General features: G+C 41.2%; 1 protein-coding gene across 1 annotated transcript in view; it reads right to left on the reverse strand.

Annotated features, from left to right (window-relative positions):
• TFCP2L1 (transcription factor CP2 like 1) overlaps positions 1-13,511 on the reverse strand; it is a 40,312-nt gene that overhangs the window by 12,951 nt on the left and 13,850 nt on the right. Inside the window, exons 3-7 of the mRNA XM_028743112.2 lie at positions 7,505-7,581; positions 5,151-5,256; positions 4,499-4,605; positions 3,161-3,313; positions 2,726-2,836 (exon numbers count right to left, since the gene is read on the reverse strand). Of these exons, the coding sequence (XP_028598945.1) occupies positions 2,726-2,836; positions 3,161-3,313; positions 4,499-4,605; positions 5,151-5,256; positions 7,505-7,581 (554 nt within the window). The remainder of the gene's footprint in view (positions 1-2,725; positions 2,837-3,160; positions 3,314-4,498; positions 4,606-5,150; positions 5,257-7,504; positions 7,582-13,511) is intronic.

The following is a 13,511-nucleotide window of genomic DNA, read 5'->3' on the forward strand; positions in this document are numbered from 1 at the left end:
TTGAATGATGTCAAAGGAAGCAGCACACAGTATGGGTCTTACAGGAAAGATGGCACAAGGCTATCAAACCAAACAAACAAATGTTTCCCCTAGTGTTTTTTTCTTTGCTGGCGTACAATCAGAATTAAGTCTGTCTAAATAACCTGTTAAGAGCCCAGGAACCTTCTACACAATATGTCTTCTGTTTACAATGATAGTAAGGCAATCCATGACATTCCCTAGGATTTCTCTCCTCAGCAAATGCAAACAAACATTAGCAAATATTTAACTCTTTAGTAACAAGGGCCATATGATTTCCTGCTTCAAGGTGCTAAAGGCCATTCCTGTCAACAGCAGGTCACCTTAATCTGGCAGCTCCTTGGAAATAGGTCACTTTCCATGTAAAGGTCTCATGAACTGTGGGTCACATTATATTGCAGCTGACTAAAATGTATACAAATAAAAAAGGTTTTGTGAATGAGAAGAAGCAAATTTGTTTCTGCTCCTCTTTAAAACAAATAAGAAGGGGTGGGCTAAAGTTACTATTTAATCTGGTGTTGCAATGGCGTGAACTTTTAAGATGTCAAAATGCACTGAAGTCTAGCAAGCAATATGGTACCTAACCTTCCTAGGAGACTCAGAGGAAGCTTATGTCATTGTTGAGCATACCGTTCGAAATTGCTACATTGACTGGCCATAGCTAGTTAGTACATCATGCACAAGACTAGACTGTTTTGTACAGCCTTGGCTTTGGTTGTGTGCAGCTGCTGCCATGCACAGAATCAGACTTTTATGCTCCTGGCCAGGATGCCAAAGTGTGCGGTTGCTTCCCAAGTACTTCTGAGCATCAATTATGTGATCAGACTACATGGTGCATTATTTTAATGAAAATGATTAGACAGGTAAGGTAGATTGATGAAAGAGAAAAGATACGTCTATCTTTCCCTACCTCACAGAATGGCACACAACAGTTTAAGTCCATTGCTGAATGCAAGAGGCTAAAAGTTCACAGAGCATACTGCACAAACATCTCCCGCAGCAAGTTACAGAAGCAAAACACCCACCAGGGCAGTTTAGATAAATGGCCAGTTAAAACATGCAGGAGCAATGCCAGGATCAGCCTCAGGCTCACCCAAGTCTGCAACCATACAGAGACAGTTCCACAGGAACTGGCACCAGATAAAATACCTATTTTTCCCCCTACAGGTTTTTGTGCATATGGGCAGCAAGAAACTGAGCCACCCTGTATTGTTTTCGTAAACAGATTAAGTGATTCATATTTGAGATTTTATTTATTTATTTTATGTTTCTATCTGAATGTGACCCATCCCAAGATCACTTACAATTAAGGGCAGGGCAGGATATAAATCTTACAAATAAATAAAAAAAATTCACAAGCAGCTACATGGGGCTGCTCTGGCACCCATGATCATGGAAGCACTTAGAATTGCTGCAACCCTGCATGTGCTTGCTAGCTCACACAGTCTTATCTCCATGTTGTAGCTTGTGTGCTCAGCCAAAGGTTATGAACTAGCCTCCTAAACTTAATCTAAAAACAGTCCACTCTCAAAAATATCCTACCAAAGGGAGCCCCTACTACTGGAAGTATGTATCTCTTTTCAGACACAGATGTTGGTTCCAACCCATGAAGTGAAAGTCTCTTAACACTCTGCACTTGTTCTGATTCTTGTGTTCACTCCTGAAAACCTGGTGAGTTGAACCTAAACAAATATGGATCCTCACATCTTTGGTAATCTCATGAACACTGCTAGCCTGTTGTGTCAAGATTTGAAAATACGAGACCTGAAAGCAACAAACCTACTTTCAGATCTTTTGTTTGACTATGACATAAGGGAAGGCTCATTAGATGTTTAAGGTTGTACTGGATACATACACAGGCCAGGTTGAGTAACACTGGTTGAGTGTTTCTAATTTTGAAACAATCAATCACATATTTATTTATTTTTCTGAAAAGATAAATACTGCTCCTTACATTGCAAACTTCTAAACTTTGAGAGGGAAGAACTGTCTCACACCTGAGTACCATAATAATAAATAATAATAATAATAATAATAATAATAATAATAATAATAATAATTAATTTATACCCCGCCCATCTGGCTGGGCCTCCCCAGCCACTCTGGGCGGCTTCCATAAAAACCAAAAATACAGTAAAATATCACACGTTAAAAACTTCCCTGAACAGGGCTGCCTTAAGATGTCTTCTGAATGTCAGGTAGTTGTTTATCGCTTTGACATCTGCTGGAAGGGCGTTCCACAGGGCAGGCGCCACTACCGAGAAGGCCCTCTGCCTGGTTCCCTGTAGCTTTGCTTCTCGCAATCAGGGAACCGCCAGAAGGCCCTCGGCGCTGGACCTCAGTGTCCGGGCAGAATGATGGGGGTGGAGACGCTCCTTCAGGTATACTGGACCGAGGCCGTTTAGGGCTTTAAAGGTCAGCACCAACACTTTGAATTGTGCTCGGAAACGTACTGGGAGCCAATGTAGGTCTTTCAAGACCGGTGTTATATGGTCTTGGCGGCCGCCCCCAGTCACCAGTCTAGCTGCTGCATTCTGGATTAGTTGTAGTTTCCGAGTCACCTTCAAAGGTAGCCCCACGTAGATTGCATTGCAGTAGTCCAAGTGGGAGATAACCAGAGCATGCACCACTCTGGCGAGACAGTCCGCAGGCAGATAGGGTCTCAGCCTACGTACCATTTGGCATTGTAGCAACAGACCTACCATACCTCTGTCAGAATGGTTGTATCATAGGATGGCTGATATTTCTCCCTTTCTTGAGTAGTTTTCTTCTCCATTTTTTCTCTGTCTGTCTTCTGTTTCCTATCTGCTCCTTTAGGCTATAAAGCACACAGAATAAATAGTTTTAAGCCAACAGATAGTGCAGCTATTTCCCTTGATATCCAAACAAAAGTGACACTGAGATTTGTGTCGTTTAATGAATGAACACATCCTATCCACATTGAGTAGTATTTGACCATTACGACCAACAGCCTAGTCTTTGTATTATTTATCTGTACTGTATTGTATTGTGCTCCCTTTAGAAAACTGAGTGTTTTAACCTCATAACAAGCCTGCAAGGCTGAAGAGCGATTTGCTCATGGTCACCAAGTGAATTTCATAACCAAGTGAAAACTGTTCTGAAAATCCCACAACCCTTGTACCTTAAAGACTTTGATCTGGCAGCTTGCAGAATGCAAGTGGTCTGTGTATTCGCCATTCTCATTCTGTTTGAAGGTGTCCATTTGTATCCGGAAGGGTACGCCTTTCTCTCCCCCATGTTTCCTCGGAGTAAATTCTGTACTAATACAATGCACCTAGTGAAAAAGGAACGGTTTGGCTTCAAGTTCCCTGAACAGAGCATTTGATTTTATTATAAAGATGAGATCTAACAAGCCCCAAGTAGGACCAGTGCAGACTTCTAGCCTGTCCATTATCTGTAGTCTGTGTACACACCATACCTTTAAGCCACATTTGAAGCAGATTCTCTCCCTCTACCTGCAAAGAATTCTGGACACTGTAGTTTATTAAAGGGGGCTGGAAATGGTGGGTCGGTGAGGGGTAACTTAGGGCCCCAGAATTCTTTGACAGAAAGAAGGTGTTTCAAAGGTATAATGCATAGGCTGCCATAATCAAGAAATCAGCAAAGGTTACAGTGCACGCTCCCTCTCACCAGCTTCTTTCTATCAAACACAAATTTCCCCTTAACAACTTTCTTAAAAAAATAATAATAAAAGAAAAGGCAACGTTGAGGATTACATTTGCACCAATGTTCTCATTCCAACAATCTCTTACAGTTTTTGCAAAATATATTAGTAATTTGGCACTGCCAGCTGATTTTATTTACTTCTTTGTTCAGTTGATGGTGCTTATTTTCAAAAATGGTTTTTGCACCGGCTGCATGCAGATTGATGATTTCAGTCTAGACAACTACCTTTCACCATTACAAGCAACATTGCCAGCCAGGTGAAAAGTGGTGGCTTATTGGACTGAACACATTCCTAATAAGCAATATCCAGAACTACTACTGGGCAATGAAGTTAAGTAAAAGGATTTCTACACCCTGCTTGAACAACCATCAAAATATTGCTAGTTTGCTTTGGCCTAGCCAGCTGAGGTGGAAAGGTTTTGTTTTCACTTATTACTTGAAAAGGTTTGATCTTTCTCCCCTTAATATGTTGGATATGTTTCGTTATGGCATATTGTATTATTCTTTCTACTTGTATTCCTATTATCTCTTCAAAATCTACTAGCACTGTAGGCTTAAAAGAAAATTCAGTTATGTGAAATTGTTTTATTTGAATCTATGTAGCTGTCAGTAAAAAAAATTATTGTCTGTATTATAACAAGAAACCAAAGTGGAAATCTTCCATCCATTCTGGTTTGAAATTCTCTATATATACTCAATGAAATATGTGTCCCAGAAGATTTTAAAAGGAGAATGTGGTTGTTGTTGTTTTTTTAAAAAAAAGGAATAAAAAATAGAATGTTATTTTCCTTACCTGAATGAATGCTGATGCTCTCTTAGAGGGATCCCACAAAAATTCTACTGTATTCAGCTGTGTGGGGCTGGCTCTGGGATCTAGGATGCCGACTGACAGTGGGATATCTGTAGAAGAAAACCCCTAAAATTTTAAAAAAATTAAAATTGAAGAGCAGAAACAACATTGCAATATAATCACCAGATGCATTCGAAAAGTCAGAAAGAAACATAACAAACTCCATTTTGCATGAGAATCAATCCCCCCCCCATCTTGCTGTGACTGCAATAGTATTCTCATATTAAGAACCAAAATGGATGCTTAGGCATGATGTCATTTAAGATGGCTTTTTAACCACAGTGTTTTATGTTGTTGAGTTGTGGTAATTTTATTGATTAGGCAGTGTTCTGTTTTGGTTTTAAGTGTAAATTAGTTTTCAACAAAAAAAAGTGGGGTATAAATATATTTACAATGCAAACAATGAAATACATACCTACATGCTGGGGGCAGTAGAAAATATACTGTAAAAAAATATAGGATGCTCTGATTCCATGAGGAGGAGCATGACTTGATTTAAAGCTTGCAGTTTTACAACGTGAAAGTGCCTTGAAGAAATATCTTGTAGATTACTTCAGGAAACACCTCAAAGGACAACATAATGAAAAGTTCTCACCTATGTCAAGGATGCGATCTCCTGGCCGACTCCACCTCCAGCCTTCGAGCTGCTGGTGCTCTGTGTACTGCAGACGGCGATCATGGAAAACCACACGAATGATGCTCTGTTGAGAGAGAAGAAGAGGGCTGAAGTTAATGAAGTGATTCAGGTACATCTTTTTTTAATGCAGACAAGCTCCACTTTTTTAAATGCTGACAAGCAAGGTGATGTAGCTCTCTACAAAGGTCACCCATCACCATATACACCAAACAGACTAGGAAGAATAATGAGAAACTGAAAGATTTGGTGTCTAAAGACAATCCTATAGATAACAACTTTGCTGCTACTATTATCAGCCAGCTTGGCCAAATTAATTTCATGCTGTAATTGACACCTGGGGAATGTTTTTATCCTTCTGTTGAAAATACACCAGGATCAAGATGTAAATAATGGCTGAAGGCATAGAGCATTTATTCTGTGGGGTACCAATGCCATTTGGCTAGACCTCACATCCCATTTACAGAAGTCTTGTTTTGGTGACACACTATCCAGGAAGGAGATTTGAAATATTTTGAACATACAACTTGAAAACCTAAAAACAAAAGGATTAGATTATTTCAAAGAAATGTAATAAAATTACAGGTGTGTATGCTGGATGTTGAGGGGTGGGAACCCAAATCTAAACAAAAAACCAACAACGAAACAACCTGCTTTTGCAATATGCAGCACGAATATCAGATTTTGCAAATGGCCCCTTTCTTTAAAGCAAAGCCATTTCATTGGAACATTTGTTGAAGGGGGGGGGGGAATTAGACACTAGAACATCTGTATCCAAATGAAGAACCCTTGAAGGAATGGGTGTGAGACTCAAAACTATTCATCCAATGACCTATTTGCATTGATGACCTTCCCTCCTCCCACGTATTTTGGGATCCAGTTGCATTTTGTGAGCTGTGCCTATGACATGAAAGGTGGACCAGGATAAGAGATTCCTTATGTGGATTCTACAGTGGGATTTGTGACGCTTATTGCAGCTTACTTTGAGCAAGGTGGGACTCCACAATGTTTTGCTAAATGCTTGTTCACATGCTATATTCTTGAGCCCAAAGACTGGGTTTTTAAGCCAAGGAGAAATGTCAAGTTAGTAAATTATTCATAAAATGACTGGTTTAAGGCTGTGCTGTATTGACCCCCCTACTCACTACATCTATTGCCACATACAAGCAGGAAAGGAGTAAGCACTGGATGCTGCTGTCAAAGGCCACACCTTGTAGATAAGGATCATGAGTGGTGGCAGCAGCAGTGGTGAAAGGACAGATAGCTAAACACCCTTGACATGTCATGTATTTACATGCAGAAAGTTATTAAATACCTTTTCCATTTCTCTTTAAATCAAACAAAAGATAATACATCTCCCAAATAAGGGTCAAACTATATGTTTCACTTTATGTGTAGCGTACAGTTACATGTCTTGCTTTACTTTATCTGTGGAGAGGGAATTTTTTTATTGGGATTGCAACATGCAGGAGTGACTACCCCCAATCTTCCGGGGTGTCAATGGGCCCTTTCTCTCTCTCTTTTTACTAAGCCCTGTAGCTGTTGGGGAGGATATTTGGTGAGTTGCATCTAAGGAGAGAAAGGATAAACCTTCCTTCTTGTTATGCTTCCCAACAACAATTCTCCTCCCTCCCATGGCTGGAATAAGAATTAAAGAAAAGCAAGATATGTAACTGTGGGAGTACAACATGTAGCATGTGAGCAAGCATTAAGGGTGTATTCTGTATCCAAGACATGTGAATAGGAGGTCGGGGGAAGAGGTCTATATCAGTGGTTTTCAAGCTATGTACTCAGGAATGCCATGTGCCCTTAAATACTCATTGGGGCATTTCGCCAACAAAAAAACCATGATAATAGACATGATCCCCCAAGATACAATCTGTCGATTGTTGCCAATGTTTCTCTGCAATGTGAAGCTCTGAGGAATGCTGGACCCTGAAGTCAGCATTGAGGCCTAAAAGGCCAGGCCAGAAAAATGCTGTATACTAAAAAAACAAAATAACACCCTAGAATAGACCCCAGAACTCTTAAAAACACATTGGGGATTGGTGAGGTAAATGTACTATTTGGTCTTTTATGAATAACAGATGTAAAAATTATTCAAAGAAGACAGGAAAAACAGAAATCCGCTGGCATATACTGGGCTCCAGAACCCAAACTGCCCACTCCTGCTTGAATCGAAAGGAATTCAGATCAGAAAGCCCACCCCACTCCACCCTGAAGTCCTGCCCTCTCCCTAGTCAATTCTCTTCCAATGGTATGACCATCTTATTAGAGTGTGCCTGTATGTAGCAGCAGGAAGAAAATCTCCTTACCTTTACATATTTTGTGTTTAAATCTTGAAACTCTCCCAATTTCCTATTCTCAAGTAGACGGATTTCATAAGACTGACCTAGGAGTTCAAGGAAACATTTCCAAGGTGTTTAAGCATGTTGCAGGTTAAGCATGTTGCAGCAAGAAGAGAAATAGACAGTTGCACTGGCATCAATCATGCTTGGTTGGGAAGGGTGATTTTTTTTCCTGTTTGCAATATAGCAAGTTTCTCCCAGAAAATGGTCAGGCATTACTGTAACCTCTTAAGAGAGGAAGACTGAGCCCTTGGCCAGATTATACATTTGGAAATTTAAAGAACACAGCGTCTTCAAATTCCTTGGCACTTTCTATAAACTTGTCATGTATGGGGGACCTAAAGCATATTTATGGTCTAATTAGCATGTCTGCTTCTGACAGAAAGGCATCTTCAAGCAGTAGGTTCTGAACCATAGACCACTGGTGGTTTACAAGCCCACATGAAGTGTTCCATAACTGGTTTTGTGTTTATTTGTTTGTTGGCTGGCATCTCCTTTTAGCATCGGGATGCACTGTGCAAAAGAGTGCTGTCACAGCCTTAATTGAATATCTAAGCTCTGGATCTTTCCCTCTAGTTGTTTGTGAACAGCTGTATAGACAGGCAGCTTCTGCTGCTGCTCTCAGTCTACAGTCCTAAACAAACTAACATAGCATGTACGAACGCAGAGGGACTTCTGAGTAAACACACTGTTACATGGTGCCCCAATCTCTGAGTAGTGAGAGATTCCAGGGGTTTCAGGCGCTTACCCAGGGTTCGTGTTTCCTTTGGAAATGAGGCACAGACTGTGGTGATTTTAGGATATATGGTTTATTTATACATATAGATAACCTGAGCCTACGATGAAAGCATTCACAGCATTAACACCCCAAAAGGGTTTTGCTACTGCTATAGCCACAGCGGCTTTGGATTCAAACAGATGCCAGCCATGGCCCTCTTTCTCAGCTTCCAGCTTGCTGCATTTAACAGACTGCAACCCTAAAAAATTGCTCTCCTTCAAACTCTGGCCTTTGTCCTGCTAACTAACAGAGCTAGAGGAGGGGCCACTCCCAAGGGCCATCTGACAGAGTCCCCTCTCTCTAGCCTTCCAAATGGCCCATTGCCTTCCCTTTGTTGTTGGTTAAGGGCTGATCTCCCAAGTGATTTCCTGAACATGGGAAGCTGGTCTGGCCTGCATTTTAACATTTTACTGAATCCCGTGCCTGGCAGCCAATTTCAACACTCCCAAGCACTGAGTAAATTCTAACACTTATTAGACTCAGAAATTTAGGGGAATCTGCCCCCCACAAACTGTGGCTCCCACAGCTCATAACACAATACATTGCCAACTGCACTGTCAGTATCCTTAGCAACCAGGAAATTAACTGCTAATTGCTCAGAACAGGTGATGCCCACCAAGAACCAAGGCAGCATCCTAAATGACTGGCCTAATTCAATGGATGCACAAAGCCTTAGAAATATATGTTCTTTACAGAACTGTGATGGTGGAATTGGGTCTACCTCCTGTTCTCTCAGCAGCCACGTTTATTTACTAACTCCCATAGGATCCCAACTCATAGATTGACAGGCTGGCTTCTTAAAATCACTCCCAATAAGCACAGTCTTTTAACATACAAGTTTTCAATAAGAACATCTGAGGCATTATTTCCAGATGTACAGATCTGTTCTGCTCTGGACTTGCTAAATGTTATTAGAAACACAGCTGTGTCTGCTCAGTAGACTTATCAATATGAGGCAAATGGTCTAGTCATCAACTTTCAACACAAAGCTACTCTTTTTAGACTATTTATATGTTAAAACAGCCCACAACAATTAGCACATCTTTCTCTCTCTCTATATATATATATTTAAAAAGGTAAAGGTAAAGGACCCCTGGATGGTTCAGTCCAGTCAAAGGCAACGATGGGGAGTGGTGCTCATCTCGCTTTCAGGCCAAGGGAGCCAGCATTTGTCCACAGGCAGCTTTCTGGGTCATGTGGCCAGCATTACTAAACTGCTTCTGGAGCAATGGAACACTGTGACAGAAGCCAGAACACACGGATCTGCTAGGTTGGCAGGAGCTGGGACAGAGCAACGGGAGCTCACCCCATCACAGGGATTCAAACCGCCGACCTTCAAAAGCACGCCAGTGCATGTAGATAAATAAGTACCGCTGCGTCAGGAAGGTAAATGGCATTTCTGTGCACTCTGATTTCTGTCACGGTGTTCCGTTGCACCACAAGCGGTTTAGTCATTCTGGCCACATGACCCGGAAAGCTGTCTGTGGACAAACGCCGGCTCCCTCAGCCTGAAAGCGAGATGAGCGCCACAACCCCACAGTCACCTTTGGCTGTACTTAACCGCCCAGGGGTCCTTTACACCCACCCACCCCTGATTGGTGATATAATTTAGTTCTGAATGCAAAAAACCATTGTTTAGTAAACAAATATCAGGAACAAGAGCAAAATGATAAATACAATAAAATCAGGGAGCAGAGCCACAGGAGCTGGTTTTTCAAGTTCCTCCTGCAGCCACCTCCCAACCTTGCACAAGAATGCAGATCAATGTGTAACAAGACAATCTAAAATGGTGATCAGTTTTAAGTTCTGGTTTGACCAGTGGCGGAGTTGACTCTCCAAAGTAAAATGAAATGGCCGGTATATCTCCCTCCTGCAGAGAAAGAAGAATGCTACTTTTCTGGAACTCACTCCAGGGACAATATTTATTCTGATAGCCTTAAATTTCTACGAAGGATTGCAACCATGGAAATTATGACATTAGCTGTGGCTGGACAAGCAGCTCAGGAATAAAATGGAACTTTGTGCAAAAAGGAGAGGTGGGGGGAATGTAGTAATTTGCAAGCAGCAGGAAGCTGTAACTTAGTCTCATGATTGGCCCTACTATTAGGCAGAAGGAGGTGACAGAATCTGGAGCACCATTAAATGCTGCTATGTTTTTAACAACAGAGGAGAATAGCACCATTTGGTTTTTCAAATACTGTATGGCATATCTTCTTGGATCTGCAGTATTATTAGTGCTGGTCATGGCCTGGTCTGAAGGCACATAACACCTTCTAAAGTTAAGCAGCTCTGGTTTCAATCAGTGCTTCAATGGCAAACTACCTGGGAAACTCATATATGCCATCTCAAATTCCAGGATGGAAAGGCAGGATAAAAATGTTCTAAATTTAAAAATATTGAATAGAAGGATTTCATTTGTGGATATGTTTAGTAACAGTAAGTGTGTCTGTGTGTTGGGTGTAAACTTCCTCCTAACCAGTACCAGCCTAAGTCAAGGGTCTCCAACCCTGCATCCACAAAGGCCTTCTTTGGTGTCCCTGAGATGAGCCATAAACCACAGATTCTCAGCTTTCATTTTTTAAAAGAAGTTTCTAGCATTTTTTAGAACCTGAGATGTGAGGCAAAACGTACAGATACCATTCTTCTTTTAATAAAAAAAGTGAGAAATTAGCCTTCCCCACCCTTTCAGTGTTTTATTTTACCCCTTCCTTCCCTCCCTCCCCCCACCCCAGGTAATATTCCTGCAGATGCCTGTTTGTGAGAGAGGTAAAGATACATTTAAGAGAGAAGGAAAGATGGCCATGTGATGTGTGTGTTTGCAGAGGGGGAGAAGTGGGAGATTATGTATGTATGTATGGTCTGTGAGAGGGAGAAGGGAGTGGGTCAGAGACAGAGATATCCGTGTGTGTGTGTGACCTGTGGTCAATATGCGTGAGACTGTGTGTGTGTGTGTGTGTGTGTGTGTGTGTGAGAGAGAGAGAGAGAGAGAGAGAGAGAGAGAGAGAGAGAGAGATCATGTGTGATCTCCACAATCAGGACCACCAGGACATAGCTGACTTCCTTTAATTGAGATTGAGGTGGAGAAACAACAATTATTGTACTCTCTGTGGGGAAACAGCAATGAGGGTACTTTCTAGATTTGTGTTATGCCTCCACAGCAGCCATTTTGTGTTTGGTGCCCACAACACTTTACCAAAGTTCAAAATGTGACTGCTGATCCAAAAAGGTTGGCAACCCCTGTCCTATGAGGTACTTGTGAATCAGTGGGAAAGACATGACCATCCAGTGGGCAATCCTTTGACAAATTATAGGCGGTTACCCAATTGAAATTTTAGCACAGAAAGAACTGTGGCAACAAAGGAAGACTTCATTGAGGCACAGAATACAATTTGCTGTCACCTATCCCCATTAGACAAGGTAGTCCCATTACAGCTTTGTTAAAAGAACATCTTATGTACATTTGTAGCTTAAAAGGTGTCACCTCTAAAACTAGCCAGTGTATTTTTAGACTCAACCACCAGTCTCAGTTTACCTTTCCGCTGCAACTAAGTAGTGTCAAAGGACAGGTTAAATAGACCTGATGAAGTGATAATCAAGGGAAGGCGTGTTAGATCTAGACGCTAAACTGGTCTCTTATCTATGAAAAGACTCCCTTGATGTGACCAATGCGCATTAACTGAATCAACCCAGCAATGAAATGTTACATTCCTCTTTCAATTCAGCTACACAGTGTTTCTGTGTATGGGCTTGGGGCCAATATGACAGTTAACGATGTTTCATTCTTAATACTTTGGCAGCTTGAGGCACTGCATTCTTTCAAGCAATGCTTTTATTCACTACATTATTAGAGGCTAAAAAAATATGACATAAAGAACCTTGTACCTACAAAAGACATACAACAGGAATGGAGTAAGTGATAGTAAAACTATAAAATGAGTATTACATTTTCCACCATGCCAATGCCTACAGGATGTAGTCACTGAGATAACCACAAAGTTAAGAGTTTAATCAGGCTACCATTAGTGGCTTACTACTCAGAGGATGAACCTGCACTGAGGGTCATTGAGAACAACCAACATTCTGCTTTCAGCCACCTCTATCTGTATCTATGCATGTCATATATATGTTTTCAAACTGCTAGGTTGGCAGGAGTTTGTTAAGGGTGCTGAGAGTTGTTATAAGACCCCTATTACCCACACAAAGCTATTGTTCTCAGAGCAGCTATGCAAAGAGCTCTGAAAATTGTAGCATTAAACTGCTTTAAATGTATAGTGCAGACTGGGCCAAAGTTTGGAAGTCAGCAAACTAAACATTTATGTGTTCCCATGACTATTTGGTAATCCAAGAAAGCAAGTATAATGAACTCCCTTCTCACGAGATCTAGACATAATAAAGATGGTGAGGCACTACATTTTTAACTAGCCACTACGGAGTACGTTCTTCTACCTATACACATGGATGGGATCCTGTGGCCCTCTGGATGTTGCTGGACTCCAGATTCCATTAGTTCCAGCCAGTAAGACTAATTACCAGAGATGGCAGAAACAGCTGGAGGGATTCCCCATTCCTGTCAAGAGCAAAAGCCACTACAGGGTACATTCAGAAAAGCACAGAATTAAAAATGAACATTCATTTATAGTGTTGCCCATCACTACTTAGCATATATTGTTTGATTTTAAATATTTATACTAAATCTTTTAGGACTAGGACAAGATCAGAGGAGGACACCCCTGAAGCAACAGGTATTTACATAATACTTCTAAGAAAGCTGAGTATAATGTATACAGTGCTGCTCCACAATAAAAAAGGTAGTAAAAACAAGCCAGGTTCACAATGTTCCTGGGCTGTATGATGCACAGCAACTCCACCTGTATTTAGAAGGTGCTTTATGGACTCTTTGTATTTAATAAGACTATTTTCCTCCTGCAATTTAAGCCATATAAATGTAACAGCACTCCACTTAGGACAAAAGAGATGCCTGCCTGCCAACAGTTTGGGGAGGTGGTGACAGAAAGGTAACAAATCAAATATTTGAAAGATCTGTCCTTCTGATTAAAGTGTCTGTATTTTACATTTTTTGCTCATGGCAAGCATGCTTCTGCCCTCTGGCAAGTGTGCTGAGCTCCAGCCCTCCTCTCAATCTTAGAACTTGCAGAGATGGGCTGGGATTGTCCTAATAGTTGCACAGCAGCCCCT

This window comes from Podarcis muralis, chromosome 1 (genome assembly GCF_964188315.1).
Source record: "Podarcis muralis chromosome 1, rPodMur119.hap1.1, whole genome shotgun sequence".
Classification (NCBI taxonomy): domain Eukaryota; kingdom Metazoa; phylum Chordata; class Lepidosauria; order Squamata; family Lacertidae; genus Podarcis; species Podarcis muralis.